Raw genomic sequence first — 27,516 nt, 5'->3', positions numbered from 1 at the left:
ATGCCTAGCCATATACTAGGGCTATGAGGAAGGGGGAGTTAGTTACTGCAGTTAGGATATTGATTAGTTAGTTAGTTAGAGGGGTTTATTAGATATAAATAGGGGAAGAAGGATAGGAGAGAGGGGAATCTTATCATTTGTAGATTGAGCATTAGCTCTTTGTGAAAGGAGAAATCCTCTGTGAAGGGAAAATCCTTGGAGGAGAATTTTCTCTCCTATTTTCTGTTCTTCTCATCCTATTCAATAATTTTTTTTTTGTGCCATTTCAATTCTTGGTTCCTAACATATACAGAACTCATTAGTTTTGAATTAGCAGGTAGTTGATTTCCTTTTGATAAACTAGTTTGCTGTGTGTTGCACATTTTGAATTTTAAATTTGAAATAAGAATAAAATGTTACTGTTTTAAATAGTCCAATACAATACTAATAATGCTAGAATTTTTGTACATGATTGTTGTAGCTATATTTATCCTATTGATGCCACCAAAACATGTTTTATTGCAGCTTGAGATTATTCCTTTATTGAAATTTTAAGTTTAGGGGGAAATTTGGTATAATACTTAATTTCTTCTTATGCAGGTTATTATAGCTATTTGTATGCAAAGTGTTTTGCTGCAACCATATGGAAGAAGCTGTGCCAGGAGGATCCACTTTCACCCACTACAGGATTTGCTTTAAGAACAAAATTCTTACAGCATGGAGGAGCCAGAGAACCTGCTGCATTGTTGAATGATCTAGCAGGAGACGGGATATATAGGTATTGTGATGGAGGGATAATGCCTGATATTTCATGCCTATGTGATGAAATGAAGCTGTTTGAATAATATCAGAAGCAGGTCCATTTGTTTAGATTTTAAAGAAATAGGACTTAACCAGCACTCAGCATATTTTCCAGAGACAGCCAATAGTATCACTTGAACGATCCCTATCATATGAAAAACTTAAAGAGAGGATCAAGGTACAATTTCATGTGTCAATCACATACACTCGCATTAAAAGAAACGAAATGAAGTAAGGAATATTTCTACATGGCATCTAAACACAGGCTGGATCAGATGTTTGTAGACATCTTAGAGAATTGATGTTAATGTGTAGCATCATTCATTTATTTTATATATTCTTTTTATTTAGATATTTTATATCACTTTTTATTTTAACCATTACACTTTTACATTATTCATTCTATTATTTCAATGTCATACCTCAAGATATTATAACCATTTGTAAAAATTAACATAACCAAAGTATGACATGTACTCAAGTGTATTATTATTATTATTATTATTATTATCATTATCATTATTATTATTATCATTATTGTTATTTGTTATTTGTTATTTTTATTGTTATTTGTTGTTGTTGTCTAGTATTTCAGTTTTTAGGTACATATTCAAATCCAAATCAATTTAAAATAAAAATAAAAATTACTTAAAAATTTAAAATCAAACCAATTCGATATTCAATTGGATTGGTTATGGCTAACCTGTATGTTCGGTTTGGTTTGAAGTTAGAATCTATAAAATTGAATCAAACCAAATCAAATTGCAATTCTAACTATATTACATAAGATCTAATTTTGACTATTAGGTACTTAAATAGATAAAAGTTTAATAATTTTTATTATAGAATGTTCAACATATTAACAAATTTTATAGATTCTAATTAACTGGTTTTCAATATAATTTGATTTTTAAAAGATGAAAAGAAAGTGATAAATTATAATGAAATAATTATTTTAGTAAAAATCACAAAAAAAAATTATTTGGTTTAGTTCAAATTTGATATTAAATTCAAATCAAACCAAATTAAATTACATATAATTTTTATGTTTGGATTAGACAATTTTTTAAACAAAAAGCAAACCAAATTACACCACAGGAAAATCAACTAAGATGGGCGGGCCCAAAAAGGTTTGAATTTAATTTGGGCCTAAAAAATTAAGCTTAAGTATGTTCAATTTTGTGAGTTTTTAATGAGTTTTGTGGATTTAGCATGCATTGGGCCGTGATTGGATAAGACTAAAAAGTTTGCATTAAATTTGGGGAATTTTTTTCTTACATGGGAAGAATTTCTTTCATACCCAACACTTTTATAAATATTCCAAAATTATCCTTGTTAACTTCTTCTTCCTTCGTTCTTTCATTATTTACTTTATACACCATTCATTTTTGTTTCATTTTGGCTGAGGTCCTCCTTGTTGTAGCTGGTTTGGTCGAGGTGCATTGTTGCGGTGGTTCGTTGATAGTTTGTGGTTGGTGTTGCAGTTTAACGGTGGAGATATGTTTTTTTCCAACAACTTCGATCTGTGCTATTAAACATACAAATTTGCAATTCGTAAGAATTATATGAATTGACAATTCGTATGATTTATACAGATTGTCAATCTGTAAGAATCATACGGATTGATTCTTATAGATTATCAATCCGTATAAGTTACACTGATTCTCAATCTGTATAACCTAATTTTTTTTAAAAATATATATTTTTAATTTTTGTATAAATTTAGTTATAATTTTTTATAATATTTGTGTAAATACTATTACATTAACTAGCTTTCTTTTTGGGCCTTATTTGACCCATCCTATCACAATTGTTTTTTTTTCATGGTGTTGCAACATGAAATATAAGGTGAACTAGGATTAGGGTCGTCTGGAAAGTTATTTAGATGCTACATTGATATTTATATGCTAATATATAGACAAAGATGAATCCCGATAAATATTTAAGGGAAGTTAATTTTTTTATACACAATTATCTAATAAATTATGAATTTGACACTAATATTTATTATTAATTTTATGTGTAAAACTAGAGATAAGTTATGTAAACACTAACTTAATTAACACTCTATTTTTCTCTATTAATATTTTTATTTTTCTCTTCTTAAATATACAAAGAGTGTTGTTAGTAAAACAAATACAAGGAGTTTTCAGGGGGCAAGGCCTTTGCTAGTTTCCCCTTGATCTGTCATTGTTTAGAGTAAATTACATTGATATATTGAAATTTTTTCAAGATATTTTTCCTTTTTGTTTCATACACCAACTCCTTGATTGTTTAAAAAATAGTATTGTTCTTTAAGTTTAAAGGGTGTCAACGTATCATTTCCAATTTAAACACATAAAAAAATAAGAAAAAATGGAGGTGTGAAAACATAAAGAAAGGGTAAAAATAGCGGGGCCAAATTAAGTCACCATTGAAGCATTCTAGCTCACACCAACCCCGATAAGGGTTCCCATCAATGTTACAGATTTTTTTTATATAAAATAAATTTCTTTTAAATATTTTTTAAACATTTATTCCATTTTCTAAAAATTATTAAAAATTAAAAAAAAAACTAAAATCTGATTAAAATAAGAAATTATATCAAATAATTATTCATAGAAATCAATTTTTTTATTATAATAATAATAATAGTGATAAGTAAACACAAATTATTATTTTTTAATTCTAAAATCATTTGTTGTTTTTCTTAATCTCTTCAAGTTTATGCAGTGTATAAAATATGAAAATTTTGATATAAATTTTCACATATATGCTTATCAATTTCAATATAATATATTAGTATATGCACTGAAAAAATAATAAAATTATATGATAGTATATGTTAAAAAACACATTTATTGATATATGACATACTTATGTAGTGTAAAAGATTTTAAAATAAATTTGAACATGGAAGTTGTTTAAAATAAATAGATTTATTTATAAATAATTAGAATTATGTATGGTGTCGTTAGGGGTCGTTAGTTTGTCATTGATTTTTTTTTTTTTAATGTTTTGTAAAGATAGACGGAGTATATGACAACATAATATCGGAAGAAATTAATATGAATGAAGATAACAGAGAGGAACCTGACATGTTTGAAAATATTGATTGTTGTGATGCCTTTAATACTTCTAAAGTATTGATACAATTTTGTATTTTGTTAAAGTAAATAAATGAATGTCCCTTGAAGACTAAACATATATTATCCCTTTTGTAGGTGTTTGCTACCCGTGATGACGTTTTGCATTGGGCTCACTCTGTTGCGTATAATATTGGTTTTGTGGCGATGATAATGAGGTCAAACACAAATAATGGAAAGAGAGAAAGGACCTCATATGTTTTAATTGGTTGAGAGGAGTGGAAAATATAAGACATACAAGAAAGATTTAGTACGAACAGTTATTGGCAGTAGAAAATGTGGGTGTCCCTTTAAGCTGCGAGGGAAACTAATGTTGGGAGGTGAAAAGTGGATGGTGAATTTAATATGTAGAAGTCATAATCATGCATTGGCTAAGTCGTTCGGTGGACATCCATATGTTAGTCAACTGACATTGAAGGAGCACAATGCCAACAGTTCTACAACAATGAAGCAAGTATGCAATGCAACATATGCATATCATTCTTCTATAAGAGACAATAATAGTAAAATGCAACAACTAATGAAGCTTATTGAACATGATGAGTGTATTCATTGACATAAACTGAAGGATGTTGGAGTCATCATGATGCAGTGAAATTAACCAATGCCTGCAATTTGATATTTCTCATAGATAGTACCTATAAAACAAACAGATATAGACTGCCTTTACTTGACCACCTGGAAAACCCTGAGTAACTACATAATTTGTAACTAGCTCCTGAGACTGCTAGAGAACCTCGTCAGCAGCATGATCCACATGGTCAACATCCTCTCAGCAACAGCTGCATATGTCCGTTGTCTACTTGCATATGTTGTTGGCCTAAGGCTCTTCTTAAAACTCTATCTAAAGCTTAACGCAATCATCTGGTTCTAACCATAATCAACAAATTTGCACATTAATATCAAATAATGTCATCGTTCAAATAATAGTTGACTTTCATATTTCAAAACATTTTTTTTCATACTATTACTCAAAAACTAACTAACAAATTAATTAAAAAATCTTCTAAAACCCTACTATATTATTAAATGTAGTATATTTTAACAAATGTAATAAAAAAAATTAAATTAACATTAAATGATTAATCTAGCAAACTAAAATACCTCATCAAAATCAAACTACAATTTTATTTTAATTTTTTTATAAATTACAATTTATTTATTCATAAATAAAGATTTAATTATATTATAAATATTTATTTTAATACTTTTATATATTCATAAATCAATGTAGAAATTGTTTTTTTAGTTTTTTTACTTGAAATCACTAAATCTAGCAAACTAAAATATATGGTCAAAATCAAAGTACAATTTTTTTTTATTTCTAATAAACTAAAACTTTATTATTTTATAAATAACTATTTTAATATTTTTAAATATTAATAAATGAATGCAGATATTAATTTTATATTTTTAAACTTCAAAAAAATATTATATAAATCTTTAATAGTATTAAATATTTAATATTCATACAAATATATTAGTAAAAAAACATTTTTCTTATACAATATTACCTGTTTTTGTTTAAGTAAATTTTAAAATATATACATTATAAAATTTTGCAATTTTTTTAATTTAACTATTTTAAAAATTAATATTTTAAATATATAAAAGTATTAAAATAAATATTTATGAAATAATTATATAAAAAAACAGTTTATAAATTTATTTTAAATAAAAAAATTTATTAAATAAATTATTTATTTATTAAATTAAATAATTATATAAAATTAACAACAATACTTATTTAAAAAATAAATAAATAATGGAAAATTTTAAACATTAAATTTTTGATAAATAATTTTATTAAGCAAATAATTTATTAAATAAAAAAAATATAAAATTAAAAAAAATATGGATTTGGAATCCTTATAATCCTATGGATTGGTAATCCGTATGAATTGTACAGATTGAATATTCATATGGATCATATGGATTGACAATCTTTATGTTCAATATAGAATAAAAACACAAAAAAACCAGTAGAACTCACGGCACCTCATGGCAGCGATAGTGGAACGATGATGGACACCAACCACAACCACACACGACTTGATAAAGACGAACCACAGATTGAAGAAGATCAACGGATTGAAGAGAAGGTGAGAGAATTTGAGAGGAGAAATGAAAATGGCATGAATGATGCAGACAGATGGAGAGATATGCATGGTTTTGAAGGGTATAGTAATTTATCTTTCATAATGGCTTTTAAAATGTTCATTTTTTATACAAAAAGAAAACATGAAAAAACAATCCTTAGATCAATATGGTGTGCAACTATGCAGCAAATATAAGCACAAACTTGTGGTGTTTGAGGTGTAGTTGCTTTGGCTTTGCATTTTCACAATCACAAGCCACAACTTTGTCAAGATTGATTATGGATTTAATATCCTTTAATTGATTTTAATGTGGGTTGTTATAACTTTATTTGCTTTTAATCCTCTTGAAACTTTTTTAATTAGCTTGGTTTTTTTATAAAATAATAAATAATCATCTGGTAGAATCTTCATATGGATGTAGTTATTTTAAGCAAGTAATCATCAATATTATGAGATTGTATGTAATGTGATATTGTAATGAAGAAATATTTTTAAATATTCTAATTTAAAATTAATATATTATTTTAAGAAGAGTCAAATTAGTTAATGTTTATAAAAATTAAGGATACACATTCAATCTTATATTGTTAATTTTTTTAACTAATAAAAAAATATTGTTAATTTTTATACCGTCCTATATTATAACTAATGCATGTGGACTCTTCTATGTCCAAATACATTTACTTTTATAGTAGCATAGTTTTGGTGAGAAGAAACTCTTTGCATAGTTGTGCCATCTAGCGATATACTACCTACTTTTCTGTTTATTATTATTATAAGATACCTTCTTTTTTATCTTCTTATCATAGTATTACATAGAGAAATTTCATTTATACTATTTTTTATGCTTTTTTAAATAAGATAAAAAATTAAGAAGGCGAGAAGAGAGATCCCAAGCATTTTAGAGCAAAGGTAATATCTGCCTATTTTCAGTGTGAGAAGAGTTATTATAGGTTGATTTATTTTTCTTTGTTATATATGCAAAAATTATATTTGAAATGTTTTATTGATTCCCAGTCGTTAGTTTTTATATTCCCTCATTGTATCATACTTAATATACTTGTTAACACTTGACTTAGGAATTCTAGTTTAACATCTTTTATTGTCTTAGTTGGAGATCCTTATAAGTTCTTTGAATTTAGACCGATGAGAAATACAAGCAACAAACTTGATATATTATTTTACTTAAATTGTAAATTATGTTATGTAACTTTAAGCAATTTGTCCACTATTACACTATTTTTTCAATGACTTGAATCATGGTTTTGTGATAATTTTCAAGTTATTTATTCAATATTAATCAATACCATAATTATACAAACTGTCTGGGTTAGTTCTGCTTTTAATTTGCAGGTTGATTCATTGTAAAAACAGACGAAATATTTTAAAAATTGCAAAAAAACAACATCGGTTGGTCTAAAACCAATATTGAATGTGCTATACCACATCCGTTTTGGCCAAAACCGATGCTATATCGATGTGGTATAGCACATTCAATATCGGTTTTGCCAAAAATTAATGTTGTATATGACTTTCAACATCGATTTTTTTAAAACCAATGTTGAAAATTGCCTACTTTCGATGACGATAGTGTCAACATCGGTTCTAAACTGATGTTAAAACTCCTCCAAAACCGATGTTAAAACCTTTTTATGTAGTAGTGTAGATTTAAAGTTTTCAAAACCATAGATATCAAACACCCCAATCAAAGATTTAGAATTGGAGTCCCTTCTGATTGAACTATTAATCTTGTTCACCAACTTGTTAATCACCACATTAATGCACAAGGGATCAAAACCTAATTACCTTGTGTATTTTATGGGTTAATTTTCCATTTTCAACATATTACCAATCAAAAAGCCTAAAATAAATTGTTTTTGGTAAGCCATCTCTACTGATTGTTGCAGTTTGGGGAACAAAGCTCCATTTTATGTCCGTTTAATTGTTTTTCATAGTTAAGGTGATTTAAATATATCAATTTTTATTATTTGATTATTCATGTTTATTTATGATTTGATTTTTTTGTCTTTTCTCATATGGTGTTTGATTTAATTGGTTGTTGTTTTTCACCTTGTTTAATTTGTTTAGTGAATAATTTTTAATACAAAGTTGTTTACAAAACATATATATTAGAAACATTTTTAAAATGTTGCCTATGTATTGAAAAAATATTGCTTATAGCCTTTAGTAACATTTTTAAAAATAATGTTATTAGTATGAAAAAATGTCACTAAAAACCTTAGTAAATTTTTTATAAATGTTATTAATATGAAAAAATGTTACTAAAAGTCTTTAACAACAAGAGATATACACAACATTCAATAAAATGTCGTGAAAATATTTTAGTAACATTTATTCATGTTTTGGCGACATTTTTCGAATGTTACAAAAAACATACTTTGTTGTAGTATAAGGTAGATGATATGTATGTTGTAATAGACATTAACATACTCTTTTGTAGTAATGATTTTGATAACACAATTGACTATTGTCAGTTGTTTGATTGTGTATGTAAACATGGGATACATTCTCCAACATAGTATTTGCAAAATGATGCAATGATTAAGAATGTGATAGTGGGCCAACCTAGGAGTTTATTTTACTTTTTTCCTTTAAGTGTCCTTCTCTATGAAGAACCCCACCTTCACTGATGAAGATGGTTGGTTTTCCCCCATAAGTGTCTAGGTGACAGTCCTTTCACTCACCTCTAGCGAGGGCCTCTTAGATTTACTTTCTTGAAACTCCTCTTGGTTGCCTATCTCTTCCCTTACTTGAGATCTTAACTTTCTCTTTAAAACTATTTCATAATAACCTTTTCATAAAGAATCATTTTCATAAACATTTTGTAAACTTATCACTCCTTGGTAACATAAAGGATCCTTAGCCTTTTGCACACCATAGTATGCTGGATGTGATTGGTACCAGGGAAGGTTATACCTTATGTCATTGAGGGGATACTCTTTTCTGAAAGCTGTTATTGAAACTAAAACACTTTTCATAAAAACTCTTACTTAAAACCTTAGGGGAAACTCCCTAACCTTTTCTTTTCTAAGAGGCATAGGTATAGTTTTAAGTGTCTTAAGTTTCTTTCATTAAGAGATTCATCGTTTCATACAATCCTAAGCATATGTCACAATCCAGAAGAATACATCTACCAACAAGGAAATTATCAACAACAACCTATACATCATAGAATCAAGCATCAAGGATTATATATATGGAGGCAAGCATAGGGAACAACTAAGTCAATCTAACCCTTAACTATCCTCAAACAACTTCTAGAGGGTTATAGACCTATTTCTCTCCACCTATACTCGTCCAGTGAGCATCGCTCACCTAGCTAGCTAACTCCACTGACAACTTACTTGCCCAACCAACAAACTCCCCTAGGAACTTGCTCGCACAAAGAGTACTAGGCTTTTGTAGAATCGTGATTTTGCGAGATCTGCACAAAGGGGGTCAACAATGGTTTCCCATGCATCCCTAAGCTCAAAAATCAAGCCCTAAACACTTCTGTTGTATTTCTATCCAATTAAACTTATCAAAAAACTCATCAATCATGCCTAATCATCAATATCCCCAAATTTCTTAACTTTGGGTTCAAAAGGGAAAATAGGGGAAAACAATCACAAACAAGGAATCAATGGGGCTAAGGGGAAAACACTCACATTGTAGAGGTCTCACGTTGAAGCTCTGATCTCTTCTCCTTCTCCCTCTTCCTCTTTTCCTTCTCTTCTTCCTTTTCTTCTCATTCTCACTAACTCTTTCTTTCTTTCTATCACTTTTTCTCTCTAACTCTCCCTACCTTTCTTTATAAAAGTCGTGTGGGTGTGTGGGTGTTTGTTGTGTCTTGGCCCAACCTAGGCGTTGACTCCTCATCCGGGTCCTATTATCTTATTTTCATCAAATCCTATTATAAGGTCTTGTTATTAATAATGCCTCAGGGTATCCGTTAATCATTAATTATAAAAGATATTCCTTAAAAGATGTCTTTTGATTATTATTTCTATAGTCCATAAATTTAGGATGTTACAAAACTCATCATCTGTGTGGTAAATAGGTTCACTATTGACATCAAAACTAAGCATATCGAACTCGAATCCATCTTACCAACAACAATCTGATTGAGTGGGAACATTAAAGGGGTAGTCATCAATGTTAAAATCATTGTCATCGCAGGTTCGATGATCAATGTCCAGGACTAGACAAACATGGTGTGGTGGTTGTGATTGAAAATAAACCAATTGTTGTGTTAAGTGGTCCACCTTCAACTACAACCATGTGATCTTGATCAATTGAATCACATTCTTCAGGTTAGCATGAGTAACATGTCTCCTTAGTCATATCATGCCCGATCATACTGACTTCTGATACCAACTGATGCAATGTAGTAATGGGATTAAGCTAGGGTTTCAAGAAATCGTTGATTCGTAAGAATACTAAGGATAACTCATTGATTCATAAGAATGCCGAGAAGTTGAGATAGGGTTCAACTGCTTGTTGATTCAAGAGAATACCAAGGGTTGAGAAAATGAGAAAGCCTCAATTTTTAATTCAATAATAATCTCTCTTTTGAGTACTTATGCTTTCTCTATATATAAGAAAAAATAAAACTTCCTAGAAACCAAATAAAAAGAAATAATAAAATATTATATATTCCTAATATCACCAATTAACTTATTACTAAACTAAAGCTATAAATATGTTATCTTTATTAAAAAGGAAAAAATATATTAATATTCTTAATTTCCTCAATAACTTCTAATTAATTTTGGAAGGACACATTCTTTAAGTGATTTCTTTATTTTGGACTCTATATGGATATCTTGGGATGCTGGATTTCGATATTAGAGCCTTGACATACACTTTCACACATTTATCTATTTTAATCCCATGGTTGCGCCACATTTCTACATCATCATGTAACATCCTAGATGCTGAAAAAGCTAAGGAGTAGTCGCCAGTGCAAAAAAGTTGTGACTCAGACAAGGAGTAGCTCCTGGCAGGCTTCCAATAGGAGGGATTTGAATTTGAAATGAATACACACCCAAATGAGATGAATCTAAAGGTTTTGCAAGTATGTGACTTTATAGTTGACAATGAATTAAAAGAATTAATTGGTATTACCTATGACAACAAGATGCATCTACTTTTTGGTTGCCCATTACTTAAAAACTCAACAATTAAGCGTGCTTGGCTTGGAGAAATTTTGGGATGGGTGACCTTTAGAGAATTTTTCTTGAAAATCATGTGAGTGAGAACAAACCACGTTGAAAAGTCTCATGTGTGTTTGTGGGGACAATCAATGATCCTAAAAGTAGCTGGGGTGATACAAGAGACAACGCCCTAAAATATGGGCTTAGATAGATATATAAAATAACCCTTTCTTATCCTTTATTAAAATGGTTCGTTCCAATGACATTCATACCACTTAATAAGGATAGATGAAGTAAAGGAAATTTTGTGAAAAATAAAAACTTTTTATATAAATTTCTCAAACTCGTTTCCATTTTAGAAACATACATAATTTTCTCGTTGTAAACACATGACATAATGAAACCACGTGTCAGTAAGTAAACGTGAATCATTTGTAGCATAAATAAACCATATGTTCTCAAGTAATAAATATGGATAAACAAGTGAACCTCCATGAACACAATATGTACATAAATAAGTTTCATAAGTGATAATAAGTAGCAAGGTGTAAGTGTCTTGGTGGAAGAAATAAGTAGCATATACAGTCCTAATGTATTAAGAAAAGAGATATAAAGCATATGGTGACTAAATAATACGAAAGGTCTTAGCCTAGGTCTATTCATCCTAAAATACACATAAGTGGAAAATATAAGACTTATAGCATTCACCTATACCCAAGCTCAAGTCAACTGTACTCAAAATAAGTATAGTAAGATGTACACGGCCTTCTAACAAGATCCATAAGAAGAATCCTATGTAGAGTCTTCCTCCATCAGCTCCAGCTCCGTCACTAGGCCCTCTCATCCATAGATAGGTCCTCCTCCATTGATGGATCCTTCTTGCTAGACGTATCCTCCTTAGAATCCTCTTTTCCATTCTTAGACACAAGGTCTACCAAGTTCACCATGGGTGGTGCCACCCTACGGGAATCCGCCTAGGTCAAAGATAAGCGAAGAGGCCCAGATAGCAGTGCACGAGGCTTAGGTAACATTGACCATGGAGAAATTGAAGCAGGGAGAGTAGCCTTAGAGTCATTAGATGAATAGTCAGATCCTACAAAAGACATCTCATTATCCACAGGTGGCGGGGTAGACTTGGATGGAATGACAACCTATGCACGCGCACAAAAAAATGGTAATAAGATGATCTGGACTAGGTCCACCAAACATAAAGATCAACCATAGGGGGCCTAATCTCTAGTGCATCCACCGACACTAGACAATAACAGAGGTAGATGTAGAAACGATCAACATGAAGCGCATCATTGTGCTCCCACCATGAGTCAATCTTATCAATCAAAAGTTGGAGAGCCAGCCTCATGCTTGACATCGAATCTTGAAAATGGTAACACGAGAGTGAGCACTCCATCCCCTCAAAAGTCACAAATCCAAATGTTAAGTCTTAGGCCTTTGTGGCCTTATGCAACATATCTTTCAACTCAATTACAAATTTTCTCACAATGATATAAGAGAAAGAAAAAAAATACAATGATATTTGGAATCTCACTAGAAACTATGAAGATTAACCTACTTATAGCCTCTACAACCAACAAGCTAACAACTACCTAATCATAACTGAAAATTGTTATAGAGAAAATAACAGTTAGCTTAGCAAAAAGGTCAAAACTTATTGATTGAACCAATTAACTGAAAATAAGAAATAAAAGTGTGTATGAGCAAAGGTATTTAATATAGATGAGTAGAAACATACAAATAAAAGTGAAACATCCAATCCATCCTTATTATTGGCATTATCATTTATTTTGACCCATTATAGATTAAAACGATAATTTAGGGCTTGTTTACTTTGAGAAAGTGTTATTGTTTTAATTCTTTTGTTCTACTTTTTAATTACAAAATTGCCAGTTTATTTTTAATTTGTTTTCTATTTTAAAAAATTCGTACAAGAAATAGTAAAAACAACTTCTTTCTCTATTTATTCTACAAATATTTGAAAATAGGAACCAGATCAAAAACAAGATAACGACTTTGTAATTAAAATTGATTAATAAAAAAAAAACAGATGTAAAACATGAATATAGTTTTCAATTTTGACAAGCATTAGTCACTTTAATTTTGTTCTAGATGCCCACTACTGATGTTAAAGAAGAAATTGACTTATATCCTATGTACCAACATACACCCAAATTGATTAATATTTGCCCATTAGAAATCAAATTTACTACTTTTGCAATGTTACAAACTAATTTGATGGATAGTATCAATTTTAAGAACCATATTGATGTTTTACTAAGAGTAATGCATTTTAATTAGTTAGCATACCCTTTGGGCGGTGCCATGTCAATCCCTTGTTGCTTTTAGCCTCTTTGTGCTATGCACTCAAACTTGAGGGGTTGTCTATCCTTTGGTCGGTATTAGGTCAGACTAACCCAATAACTTATTGTCATGCTTGATATATAACAGTGGCATATCTAATCATATAGTGTAAAATCTTGTTATATCTTGAATATATCCTATCATATCTTATCCCTATAATATTAGGAAAGTTTTGATAGGATTGCCTCGTGGAGCCCCTATATAAGGCAAACACCAAGATAGGGACAAATGAGAATACACCTTATGCTCTAAAAGTGAACCTCAATCCCCACCAGGAACCCTAGACTAGAACATTTAGTTTTTAATTTTTTTTTTTACTGAAAAGCTTATTTAACCATATTACTAATGTTGGGTGTAGCATCCTAAAATTTTATTATAATTATTGTTATTAATTTTAATATAAAAATTATTAGTATAAGAATTTATTTGAATTAAAATGATTATAATTATGATGATATATAGTTATGTGTGTCTATATATATATATATATATATATATATATATATATATATATATATATATTTGGAATGCTTGTATTATGATATATTAAATTTTATTGAAATAATTGAATTAAAAAAGTATGATTTTTTTAAATACTTTATTTAAAACTAATTGAGTTAAATAATAATTTTACCATCAAAAAGATCAGGTGGTTGATATAAGAATTGCTAGACTATTTAATAATTATAAAAGAAAGTATAGCAGTTTCATATAATAATTAACATGATTAAAAGATTATTATTGTGAAGGTATTTGTTATATTTGAATTGGTGATCATTGAGAACGATTTTTAAGTCTTATCATGTTTTATCTTAATATATCTTGAAAGAAAATAAAATAATAGATCATGTTAATAATTAGATAAATCTGGATAATAGAGTAAAAAAGATAAAGAAAGTTTTTATTAGCCAAATCTATTGAAAATATATCTCAAGTAACTCAATCTTAAATCATATACTCTTGTACTTATATAAGGATAGACAATTCTTTTCTTGTAGAATTTTATAAATGATTTCTTTCAGATAATAGAAAATTAGTAGATTATATAGGATTGAGAAGAAAGAAGAAACAAAGAGAATCTCATAGTTAATTATTTATTGACTTATATGATGTTATAATTTGGGGTATGACTTTGTGAGTTATTAGTGTGTATAGAATTAGAGTATTTATTTGGTAATTATCTAGAATGATGTTTTCTAATTATGTGTGAATCAATCATCATCTTCTAGGAAGTGGAGGTAGTGTATATTTTATTTTAGGATTCGATACGCATGAGATACCTCCATCTGAGACAGGGAAGAAATACGAGATACCTTTATCTAGGATAAGGATGAGATAATAGATACCTCCATCTAGGATGGGAAGAGATTCTAGATACCTCCTCTATGATGGGGAAGGTTGTGGGACACTATTACATGGATATGAGCTCATAGACCCTTTCAAGAATCTGAAATCCACACCAATTATGGGAACCAAAGAATTATGTCTAGTGATTCTGGGAATCAATGAGTTGTGTCCGTGATATTTGTTTGTTCAAGAATTGAGTGCAGTGAAGTGTTGGTGTTTATTTACTAGAGTGTTCTTTCATTGAGTGAATAATTTTGTATGGTTGCTTTATAAGTGTGTATATATGATTTTTAATTGTATTAAATATGTTGGAGATCCCTGAAATATACTTGAATTTCAAAACTGATCCCTGAAAATTTGTTGCTTCTCATTAGGCCCTTGAAACTTCAAAAGTTTTATAGGAGATACTTGTCGTTAGTCTTCATCCAAAACATGATACACGTTAGTGATACACGTTAGTGATACACGTATGAAGTCACGTCCGACCCCCAAACATGTGAACTACACCGTCGAAGATGACGATGACACCTCCTCCTCCGCCACTCTCCTGGCCACCATCATTGGCTTCCTCTCCTCCTCGTCCTTCCCTGATTCCATCGACACCATCCTCCCCACCTCCCTCCTTTCCTCGATTGGTTCTTCGCCCGCTGCTCCCCCCCTCCGCCCTACCGTGTGCAAATTCTCCGTCACCTCTTCCCTGTCCTCTCTCTCCCAATTCTCTTCCCAAATCCAAAACCCAAATTCAATTTCCACCGATTCCTCTTTTTTCCCTCCTTGCATCTTCCTCCTACTCGCCTCCCCCTCCTCCGACCACCACCACTCCCACGTCCACATGCACAAGTACCACACCTTCCATTTTCACCCTGCTTCCTCGATGTCGTCAACTTCGGCCCCACCTTCGCGGCCACTACAAGCCTTTGTCCCCAACTCCATCCTCCCGCCGCTCGACTGTGAGCCCCGCGGCTCCGCACGTGGCTCTGTGATAGTGACATGTGCGATATGGCCAAAGGTGGAGAAGAGCGTGTGAAGGTCTGAGTTTGTGAGGGAGTAATCGATGTTCGAAACATACAATATTGAATTTGATGGAGCCAAGGACGAGTTCCTTATTGTTGTTTGTGGTGGTAGTGGTGTTGGATTTCAAATTTTGATTATGTAGGGTTTGGGTTTCAAGCTATTGTTGTTGTGTGGTTGGGGTTGGCTTATACAAAGGAGGTTTCAACTTGGACAAATGTGGTGTTTGGTGTTTTGGGGTTGCCGGAGAAGGAGAAACAATGAGGAAAGAAGAGAAGAGGGGAAGAAGAAAGGGGAAAAAAAGAAAAATGGGTGCGGGATTTTTTTTAAAAATTAAATATAAAAATTAAAAAAATCCAGGTGCCATGTCATGTCATTGATACCTTTGACGTGGCTTCGTATACATATTACTGAAGTGTCCAACTAACAACCACATCATTACATTTTGGACGGAGACTAACGACAGGGATCTCCCACAAAACTCTTGAAGTTTCAGAGACCCAACGAGAATCAAAACTTTTTCAGGGATCAGTTACGAAATTCAGGTATATTTCAGGGATCTCCAACATATTTAAGTCTTTTTAATTTAATTTTGTGGATATCATGGTTGGATTCTCCGGTTACCGCGCCAACTAAGAACAACACTATTTGAGAACTCTTTTAGAACTTATGTTATTCACTAGGAATATTGTCTCATTAAAAGTGTTGTTTTCAGAGTTCAAGGAAAAACTTTTGAGATAGAGGAGAATTGAAGACTTAGTTCATTATTAGTTAAACTTTGTAGATGCCCATATTTGAGAATAAAGTTGTTTATTTATACATACATAAGGACTCATTTATTATAATATTTAAAGTACTTTGAACCATTCAAATTTCTAAATTCTTATTTTATGGACATTTTAATGTATATTTTTATTACAGGTTGTTATTGTAATCAAAGGGTGTTACATTTATGGTATCATAGTAGTTTGATCCTAAATCAAATTTTAGTAGTGGATTCGTTTACAAAAAATAAAATATGGGCACATAGGACTGTTTATTAGAACCATAAATGTAAGATACTAATCTTTTAGATATTGGGACTGATCAACCCAATATATGAGGGGTGGTATGCCTACTAATCCTTGGGTATTGTACTTGATCAATCTAATATCTGAGGGGCAGTGTGCAAATTCATTGGAACTAATAATGGGAATAACGAGTGAGGTGCTTTCCATATATAGCTTTGGATTAGGTGGTCAAAGTTATGCAAAAGAAAACATAGATTATTCATCAGATGGGAAATGGGGAAGTTGTCGCTGGAGCGATAGTGTCTTCAAATCCTTAATATGTGGGGTTATTTGGATTTCGTGGGAATGATTTATCAAATTTTCGTGGCAACTCACATTTGATTGAAGTAGAGGAATGACTTATGATATTAGAGGAGATTTCGGTAATGATATTATGTGAAAAATCTAAAATCTCCTATTTTTAAATTGCCACATGTTTTGAGTGTTTGATTCAACTTGTTACTTCTATTACTTGTTGGATAGCCTTGCATGTTTTTGAATTTTCCTATGAGGGTTGCTATCTCTATGAGGGATAAACCCATTTCCTTAATTACTTTATTGAAATGTTCTCTAGTGTGCAAGGGTTGTCCTATGTTGTTGATTATGATTTAATTATTGATTGTGATTGAACATATCTTTGATTATTTATAATGATGGGAAAAAATTGTTTGCCATGATTCTTGTCTCTATAGTACATGTAAAGCAAACAGGGGACAAATATATATTTTTTATTTTGCAAATAATATAATTGCATATGTATGAGAGATATTGTGAGCATTTGCTAACAAATAAATTCATAATATTATTTATTTGTGCTTTGTCGTAATGTATTTATAATACCTTGTTGCATGTCCTTAGTTTACATTTAAATTAGATAAAAGTTAATGAAATGTTTACAGTAATACCTCTAGAGCTAACTATGCCTAAGGGAGATTAAAGGAACTAAATAATATGAACCAATCATGCTTCTTGAGCCTTGAGTGGGACAAGCTAAAAGCAATGCAATTTCTTTAGAGATTGGTTAGGAGAGGGTAAATTGTAGGTCAAGAGTTATAACCTGCAAGCTAAGGGAAAGATGCACTATCTCTTGGCGGTCTAATGCTGTTAAGAATAAGATCATTAATTCTAAGAAGGGGAGTCTTAGAGAAAATAGATTAAAATAATGGTATAATGGTAGAACCATTGTATAACCAAGTTCACAACTAACCACTAAGCTTTTGATGTTAAATCCTATGACTAGTTACTTGCACATTCATTAATTTCTAGTGCATGACTTCTAGTGCTTCCTTGACTTTTGGGGTGCCAGCATGATATTGTGATGCATGTCACGTGTTATTTCATGACTAATTGACTTTCAGATGAATAACTTTACTTGTCTTGCCTTATGTTCAAGAATCATGTTTAATTAAATGTTTATTGATTTATGAGTGTTTACATAACATTCATAGGATGAATCTTTTGAGTTTTTGTGTGATTATATTTTTAGTTATTTGATGTTTGTTTTGAGTATTCCCATAGTTATTTAGGATAACATGCTAAGGATGGAATGTTCAAGATTGTAGAACAATTGGGTGATCATGAAACATACAACATAACAAGAAGCTCAATAACAATTAAATGTGTTTAGCATTATTGTATTAGAACTTATCTTGCTTAACTTTTTTAAATATTTATAAGAATTTTTAATATGATACCCTTGGTAATTTCTCATATATATTAAAATATTGTAGTGACTAATTTTGAAATTTTCAATGGAAGTTGACTTTTGGAAGTCTCTAATTATAGAAAGTAAGTCATGCTGAAATTTTATGAGTTGAGTTCAAAACTTATATAATTTTTTTACTAATTAACTATGGTTACTAGTAAAATAAAAAGAAGGCAATGAACTTATATGTGTAAGTGATATGCTCCTTTACTTTTATGGCTATCTGGATTAATTTACACAGGTAAAAAAATAAAGACTTTAGATGACAAAAAAATGACTTCGATAACTTTTTTCACCTTTTTTTAGTTCGGTTATATTTGAGCACCTTGAAATCACTTAGTTTGAAAATTTTATTTTGTCTTCATATGTTAATGTTATTCGGGAATGTGTTTAGAGAGTTCTTAAACATAGAAGTATTTAAAAAAAGTGATGGAAACTCACCTTATTTACACTTTATTCATATTATTATTATTTGAAAAAAATAATTATGTACAAATAATTCATCATATTTGTTGTTTTGAAATTTGGCTTATAATAGTCTATTTGCTTTCATATATTGAAATTTGAAAATTAAAATGTCCTAATTAGGTTGATATTATTGTTGTTGAAATTACTGTTTTAGTCTTTACTACATGTCATAGTGACTTAATTGATTACTCATCTAAAGGATTCTAATATTTACATGTCATATTATTTGTATTAGTATTTTAGTATTTTACTTCAAAATATTGATAATAATTAAAATAATTGACTAATATACAGTGTAATCAAATGATTCTTTATTAAGCTAATTATTCACTCAATTTCTTGCAGATTTTGCCATGACTATTTGTATAGTATGGGTAGTCAAATTTTTGTTTTGGAGTGCCATTGTTTATTGTGTTGTTGGTATACAAATGGCGGAAAAAAAATGTGTCAATGTACAAATACATTGAAACCTATCTAGAACAAAATAACTTCATGCCTATTGGATACTCATACAAGGAAATTAAGAAGATGGTTGGAGGTTTCAAGGACAAATTAAGGGAAGGAGGTTATTATTCCGAGTTTAAGGGAAATTTGCATAATGGGCCTTGTGTAGCAATAAAAATGTTGAGTAAATCGAAAGGTAATGGACACGACTTTGGTAGTGAAGTTGCAACAATTGGAAGAATACATCATGAGAATGTAGTACAACTAATTGGATTTTGTGCTGAGGATTCCAAACGTGCTCTTTTTTATGAATTCATGCCTAATGGATCCCTTGACAAATTTATTTTTTCCAAAGATGGAAGCATACATTTAAGCTATGAGCAAATATATGATATATCAATTGGAGTAGCTCGTGGGATTGCTTGTCTCTATCATGGGTGTGAGTTGTGGATTTTGCATTTTGATATCAAGCCCCACAACATGCTACTCGATGAAAAATTCACCCCAAAGGCATCTGACTTTGGGTTGGCAAAGTTATATCCAATAGATAATAGCATTGTCACTATGACGTTAGCAATAGGGACAATTGGGTATATAGCTCTAGAATTTTATAAAAATAGTGGAGGAATATCCCATAAGGCTGATGTCTACAGCTTGGGGATGCTTTTGATGGAGATGGCAAGCAAGAGGAAAAACCTAGATCCTCATGCAGAGCATTCAAGCCAACTTTACTTTCCATTTTAGATTTATGATCAACTTGGAAAAGAGAAAGATATAGAAATGGAAGATGTCATAGAGGATGAGAAGGAACTAGCAAAGAAGATGATCATAGTTGCACTTGGGTGTATACAGTTAAAACCCAATGATCACCCCTCTATGAACAAAGTAGTGGAGATGCTTGAAAGAGACATTCTTCTTTATATCCGCATGAATTTGCAGAGGATTCAAGAATCAACTCTAGCCAAACAATAATGAGTGACTTTATTAATTCTTCTGATTTTTCCATGGAAATTGCAAATAATTAATTCTCTAGTACAAAATAATATTTGATAATGCACAATAGCTTTTTTCTTGAACACTTGCTCAACTATATATTTCATTGCTCTATATCTTTTAATGTTGTTTTATATTTCAAAGGTTAAAAAATGGGTTATCAAATTTAAAACTTTGTTCAAAGATTTCAAATATATATAGTCATGTTATCACTACTAGAAATTATACATTTAACATTGCTAGGTTAACATCGGTTTTGGACAAAACCGATGTTAACACAAACGCGGTGGCATACTTGTAAATAAGACGAGTTTATTAACATCGGTATTGACAAAACCGGTGTTAACGGGGTCATGTTAACATCAGTTCTTGATAAAACCAATGTTAACGGGGTTATGTTAACATCGATTTTTAAAAAAAACCGATGTTGTGTTTTTACTTAAATTAAAAACCCAAAACCCTTTTCTCTGCTCATGCTCAGTCTCGCAAACCCACCCTCGTCACTGCCATTGTCCCTGACCCCCCACGCTCAGTCTCGCAAAGCCACCCTTAGGTCGTCGCCGCGCTCTGGTTGTGTCTGCTATGATGCTCATCGCCGTGTCCTGGTAAGTTTTCTTGCTTCGGAAAAATTCATGTCGTCACTGCCATTGTCTTTGAATGACGTTCGTTGCTTTCCTTGCAGCCATTTCATTGGCACCAAAGCACTCTTTGCTCTTCTTTGTACTCGCAATCACAGGGTAAGTTTTGCTTGTGCTTGCCATTATGTTAACTTCCCTTAGTTATAAATTCCCTTAAACTAAGCTTTTAAATTCCCTTAGTTGGTCGCAACCTACATGTGATCTATTTAGGAAAGTTGTACTTTGACTGTTTCAAGCTTTAGATACCCTGAGACTAGGCTCAGGCCCTTTGATTTACACTATATCAGAGGTGAGTGAGCCTATTAGCAGTGACCCCTTTGTTCTAGTAATTATTATTTGTGTTGTTGTTCATGAAGCACTATCTAGTATGAATTTTAATTGGTTGCAATAGGATTTCAATGTAAAGGTGAATTTTTTGGAGAATAATTTTCCTTTGATCTTACTTCGTCTGCTGAATTCCTAAGGATTATTGTTGGTCTGGTTTTCTATATAAGCCTAAGGAATCAATCCTGGCAAACCCTATGATCCGCATTCCCAGCGGATCTAGGGTGAACCAATTTGGCGTTCCTGCTTTGCACATGAGAAGGAATGTTGGCTTGAGAGTTAGGTCCATGGTTGAGATAGTGGATCACAACACAAATTTCAGTTCTCATAGAATACATGCATAGTGTTTTTGTTACATGTAGAAATATTATTTGGTATGTTTCCTCAAACATTTATGAACAATCATAGGTAACCATTGTTCTTGTTTTTTTATTTCTTTGCACGAAGAACAACCAAGTAAGCCTGCAACCCCAGTTACACCGCCACCATCAGTAGAACTTAAGCCACAACCAGTCTTTGCTCCTTCACCAAAGGTAAGCCTTGTGTTAAACTTAAATGTAAATCAAAATATATAATCTTTGAGAATTTAATCTTGATCCTTCAATGTGGACTTTAACCATTTCTATTTTATTTGATCAAATTCAACTGTGAAGAATCTATCAAGAGCAAGAAGAGCTCCAAAATAATTATTGGAACCTCCATTGCTGTAGCTTTAGGAGTTGTACTTGCTATTTCTTTCATCCACAAAAGGAATATTGCAGGTAAAATTATTCTTTTCTTCTCTAACATTTCACTAAACATATGGTAGTATAGCATGGCTCTGTTTTGTATTTGCTCTCTGTATTTTTTAAATAAAAATTCTGCTATTTGTTAATTCCCTTAACAAGTTTTGTTATTGGTTTTTTAGAGGATCCCTTGAAATCTTGGTTATGTTGCCGTATAGCATGGTTCTGTTCTGTGTCTCTTTAACATAAATTCATATATATATATATATATATATATATATATATATATATATATATATTGTTTAATAATGTGTAGGCATAAAAAGAACTTTACATTAAACTTATGTTTTCTTTTCCCAGGGAAGTCACTAAAATTGAAGTGTAAACCCACTAGGATCAACTTAGTAACAAATTAGGATAGATGCATGAGAATCGTCATTGTTACTATTATAAAAAAGAGTCAGTAGATGGTGGCTTTTTAACAAGGCCATGAATCTCATATGGCCGATTTAGTGACCGAAGTTTCAACTTGCTAACCAGGGCCCATAATTCACTATAAGAAGTATTAACAGAAAGGGGGAGTTAGTTATATAGAGAGAATAAATTTTTTGTCTGTTATATAAGGAAGAGGGTAGAGTCAGGGGTATTTGAAGCTATTGAGGACAAGGTTAGGAGTGAGGCACAATATAGTGGTAGATGCATATGTATTGTATTTTGGAGGAGTGAATATCATTCTAGAGGTTGAGTTATTGGAGACCTTATGCAAGACTACAAAAATTGGAGAAAGAAGAGGACAAGTTTTCAGGATAATGGTCGCAATACTTTTACACTTAAGGGGTATTAAGTTCTAGATATAAACCAAACTACAGCTTCGCATCGAATAATATGAGACATGGAATAGTTGGTGAGAACACCTTGTTCTTGTCAATGATAATACAACCAAGGTTCTTCCTATAGAGGAGAACTAGAGCATATCCTTCACAAGCATCACTCTTTTTTTCTATAATAGCAAGGGCCAAGGGACTACCACCTTGTAGATCCAACTATCATGTCATCATCGTGCAATAAGGTTACTCTTTTTTTTTTTCACTTGTTTTCTATTCTAGTGATACCAGCTAAGGTGTTGAAGAAGGTCACTCTATTAGACAAATGACCTATGCCTACCATAAATGAGTTGTTGGATTAGTTGCACGGGTCACATCTTTCTCTAAGATGAATTTAAAATCTGGTTTCCATGAAATAAGTGTGAGAGATGAGGATACTCACAAAACTGCTTTTTGCACACATGAGGGGCAATATAAGTACCTTGCCATGCCATTTGGACCTCCAGCTTCCAATCCACCACGAATTCAATATTTAGGCCATTATTATTGAAGCATTTGTTAGTTTTCTTTGACAATGTATAGGTTGATTTCTTAGGATGTTAAAGGAGTAAGAAGCTTCCTTTTCCTTAATGGATAAAGACTATGGAAATTGATCATTCTAGAGTTCAAGCTGTCCTAGAATGGTCGATTTCTTAGGATGTTAAAGGAGTAAGAAGCTTCCTTTGCCTTAATGGATAAAGACTATGGAAAATTGGCTTGAAGCACCTGCTCCACCAAAGAATTACCACAACTAATCGACAATATTGGTTGTCCAAGCTTTTGAGGCACTAGTTTGAAGTTATGTATAAACCTGGTCTTGAAAAACAAGATCTCAGGAGCCCTTTCAAGAATGGATGATAAATGATAATTCTGAATTGGGAAACATAATATTGCATATCAGGACTACGTGAATGGCTTCCCATGGCCACCAAGATCATACACTTGCAGCTTTTGTAGAAAGGAGTTTAAGTCTGCTCAGGCACTTGGTGGACACATGAATGTTCATAGGAGGGATAGACCAAGGTTGAGGCAGTCATCACCCTCAATTCATGAAGTTCAAGGTCAAGCTGCTGGACCTATAAGGCACAACCTTAATCTTGACCCTAACAACAACTCAGCCTCATCATGATGGGTGCAAAATGTTGAAGAATGGAAAGATTCTTAGGATAGACTTGGAGATAGGTTTTCCTATAGGTTATGATTTGGATCTGGAGCTTCGTTTGGGTACTACTTACTTTTAGGTCACACGGTTAGTTAGGTATGAAGAAAGCGACACGTGTAGCAGTTATTATTATCATATTTCTCTATGTTAATTTACAAATTAAGCTTTAATAGGCAGTGAGAAAATTGGATGGTTAAGTTATTAATTTGAAGTAGGTAGGGTCATATCAAATGGAAATGTATCTATACTAACCATGCTCAACATCTTAGGACAGTTAGTCAATATACACGAAAACCATCAAAGGACCAAACCAACTAAGCTAGAAGTTTAAGTTATTAGTTGAAGATTAATGCCTAGTTGATATCAGCAAGCTTGTTATTGGACCAATACCATAAAAGTAAGTAATGCAATGACTGGCAACAAATTTTGTTAGTCAGAGGGAATGATTATTTATGCCAGTAAAGAATTGTGTAGTTTGTATGCATTGAACTTGATTTTCTTTTATCCCCTTTAGGCATTTGTATACCATTCTCATTCTTTTAAAAGCTTCTATTGCATGTTTTTTCTCTTTTTAAAAATGAATGTAGAATTTCCACTGCTAGTTGGACTGATGAAAAGAACTTTGATCAATTTCTTAATGGACTGCTCTTTTGGGATTTCATTTTTCAAATACGTCAATGTCTTAGATGTGATGAAGGGTTCGAAAAATATTGTTTCACATGTTTCCAGCTGAAGTTGTTGAGTCATGAGTGGGCCAGCTGGGCCTGCTAATGGTAGTCATACGAAAATGATGATAATAGTGATAATTAAAGTGTGTTTTTTAAAATTAAAAATCAAATTAATTAGTGTTGCTTAGTTCCTTTTCTTTTAATTAGTGCTGCTGGAAAATTTGCCATTGTGTGCTATTGGATAATTACTGACATTGTACACTATTTAACAATAGCAACTTTTCCTAACATCTATTTTCAGTTGAACAATCAATAATCCACCCAAACTAGATTATTACCAAGAAGTACTGATGTAGAGTTGTTTCACCTTGATTAGTAGTTTCAAATTCTAGTCTTTGATATGTATTTTTGCTACTATATTCACCTTACATTTTAATTAAAAAGCATTTACTAATTACTAGCCCAATTAGCAAAAACTGTGTTATGGTAAACATGTTGGAAATGTTTTCAACTTTTGATAGATAAGCAATTTTGAAATCATATTTCTTATTGAATTAAATACAACAACTCCCTCTCTAATCAGATCATTAAGGAGTGTTGATGTAGATGAAAAACTTCCATTGGCTATTATCATATGCCGAGGGATATAAATATGAATCCAATTAAGGAGATATTTAGGAATAAGAAACATTGTATAGATCTTATTGAGTCTTAATTAGATAAGCACTTACGCCGTGATCTCCATGAAGCTGCTTATGATTTTAATTCTTGCTTACTTTTAATGGTGAGAATTTGTTTGAGAAGTATTATATCATGGATGTCCATGCAAATGGGCTTTTTAATTTAGAAGCTTTCTGTACATAAGTTTACACGACTATTGTAAGACATAGTCTGCTTTCCCACAATTATGTTACATGGTAGGTAGAGTATTAATGACAATTGAGCAATAATAGACTGAACCCTTGTTTGCTACAGCATAAGCTCAGAGACACTAATCATTTTGTTGTTTGCATCGTCAGTCACGATATTCATTGTTGGAGACTGTTAGTGAGCATTATCACATGTACGAATGCAAACCATGTCCTTTTTTTACGTTGTTTTATGTGATTAATGAATATTGTTGTGCATATAGTTAATGTTTATCATGAGTGAACCTTAGATTCCCGGGATTGAATACAATGATTCTTGCGGATAGTTTACATTAATCGTTGTATTGAATCTTGAATTGTCCGCTTGGACAGTTTGGGGAGACTCAGATTTTTATGGTAGATTCATGCGTTAAGGTTAAGATTTTTTTGTTCAATTTGATAAAATTTTGGTACAATGCATTTCTAGTTGTTCTCTAAGTGCATACTTAATTATCGGGGAATTAATCTCATCGATTTCATGTCATGTACTTGGAGACCAATGCAAAATGCTGTCAAAATTTTGTTAAATTTAACAAAAGAGACTTAACCTTGACGTATCAAGCTACCATAAAAAATGTCTTCTTGAATGGGATAAGGCCACACCTATAATGAAAAAGTGAGATTTTGATGCATGGAATAACTTTGTGAGTATCACTGAGTTATTATTTAGATGGATCAAATTTGGATGAACGAAAGTCGCATGAGCCCTGCATATGAGGAAGGCATTGATCAGTTCTTGCATTTTGCTTCTGAAAGAAGTCGACCGAATGAGGATGGAAAATATTTTTGTCCTTGCATCAATTGTTTAAACGGAAGATGACAAATACTGGACGGCTTACGGGAGCATTTGTTGTGTGATGGGATTAAGAAGAATTACACGACATCGATATGGCATGGTGAATTGACAGACATGCAGAGGGTGTCTCAATCTGAACCATTTGATGTAGAAATGGGAGATCACTTAGAGGATATGATTCGTGATCTTGGAAAAGAGTCTTTTCAGCAAGCACATGCCTCTATGTATGATACATTGCAAACTGATTCAAAGAAGCCTTTGTATCTGGGGTGCAAGAATTCCTTGACGCTATTGGTGGCGGTGTTAAGTTTGGTTAATGTGAAGGCCAAATATGGGTGGAGTGACAAAAGCTTTAGTTCACTGCTTCAAGTAGTGCACGATATGCTTCTAGAGGAAAACACGTTGCCTAAAAGTTACTATCAGACCAAGAAGATTTTGTGTCCAATGGGTATGGAGTATCAAAAGATTCATGCTTTCTCAAATGATTGCATACTATCAGACATGAATTTCAAGAAATGCCCAACTTCCCTAGGCGTGGGGTATCACGGTTCAAAGTGAAGGATGATGACGAGTGTAGTAGTGACAAAAACTCAAAAAAGGGCCCCCCAACGAAGGTATTGTGGTATCTTCCCATCATTCCAAGGTTTAAGCGTCTGTTTGCTAATGAAGACGATGCAAAAGACCTTACATGGCATGCAAATGGTAGAAACTATGATGGAATGCTCCGTCATCCGGCTGATTCCTCCCAGTGGAAGAAGATTGATTGTTTGTATCTGGATTTCGGCAAAGAGGTAAGAAATCTTAGGCTTGGACTAGCTAGTGATGGACTGAATTGATATGCCAGTTTAAGCACTTAACACAGTTCATGGCCAGTTTTGC

At 31.8% G+C, this 27,516-nt stretch overlaps 1 protein-coding gene and 1 pseudogene across 1 annotated transcript in view; both read left to right on the top strand.

Moving 5' to 3' along the window:
• The window catches only part of LOC100794972 (mitochondrial intermediate peptidase, mitochondrial), a 47,812-nt gene extending 46,525 nt beyond the window's left edge, over positions 1-1,287 (top strand). The window contains exon 17 of the mRNA XM_003523819.5: positions 580-1,287. Coding sequence (XP_003523867.2) covers positions 580-824 — 245 coding nt within the window. The 3' untranslated portion in view covers positions 825-1,287. The remainder of the gene's footprint in view (positions 1-579) is intronic.
• Positions 1,288-15,352: 14,065 nt separating this feature from the next.
• LOC100793567 (rust resistance kinase Lr10-like) lies at positions 15,353-24,232 on the top strand (annotated as a pseudogene).
• Positions 24,233-27,516: the final 3,284 nt, after the last annotated feature.

Source organism: Glycine max, chromosome 4 (genome assembly GCF_000004515.6).
Source record: "Glycine max cultivar Williams 82 chromosome 4, Glycine_max_v4.0, whole genome shotgun sequence".
Taxonomy (NCBI): Eukaryota; Viridiplantae; Streptophyta; class Magnoliopsida; order Fabales; family Fabaceae; genus Glycine; species Glycine max.
Note: the sequence above shows the minus strand (reverse complement) of the source record. Positions and strands in the feature narration are given on the sequence as shown.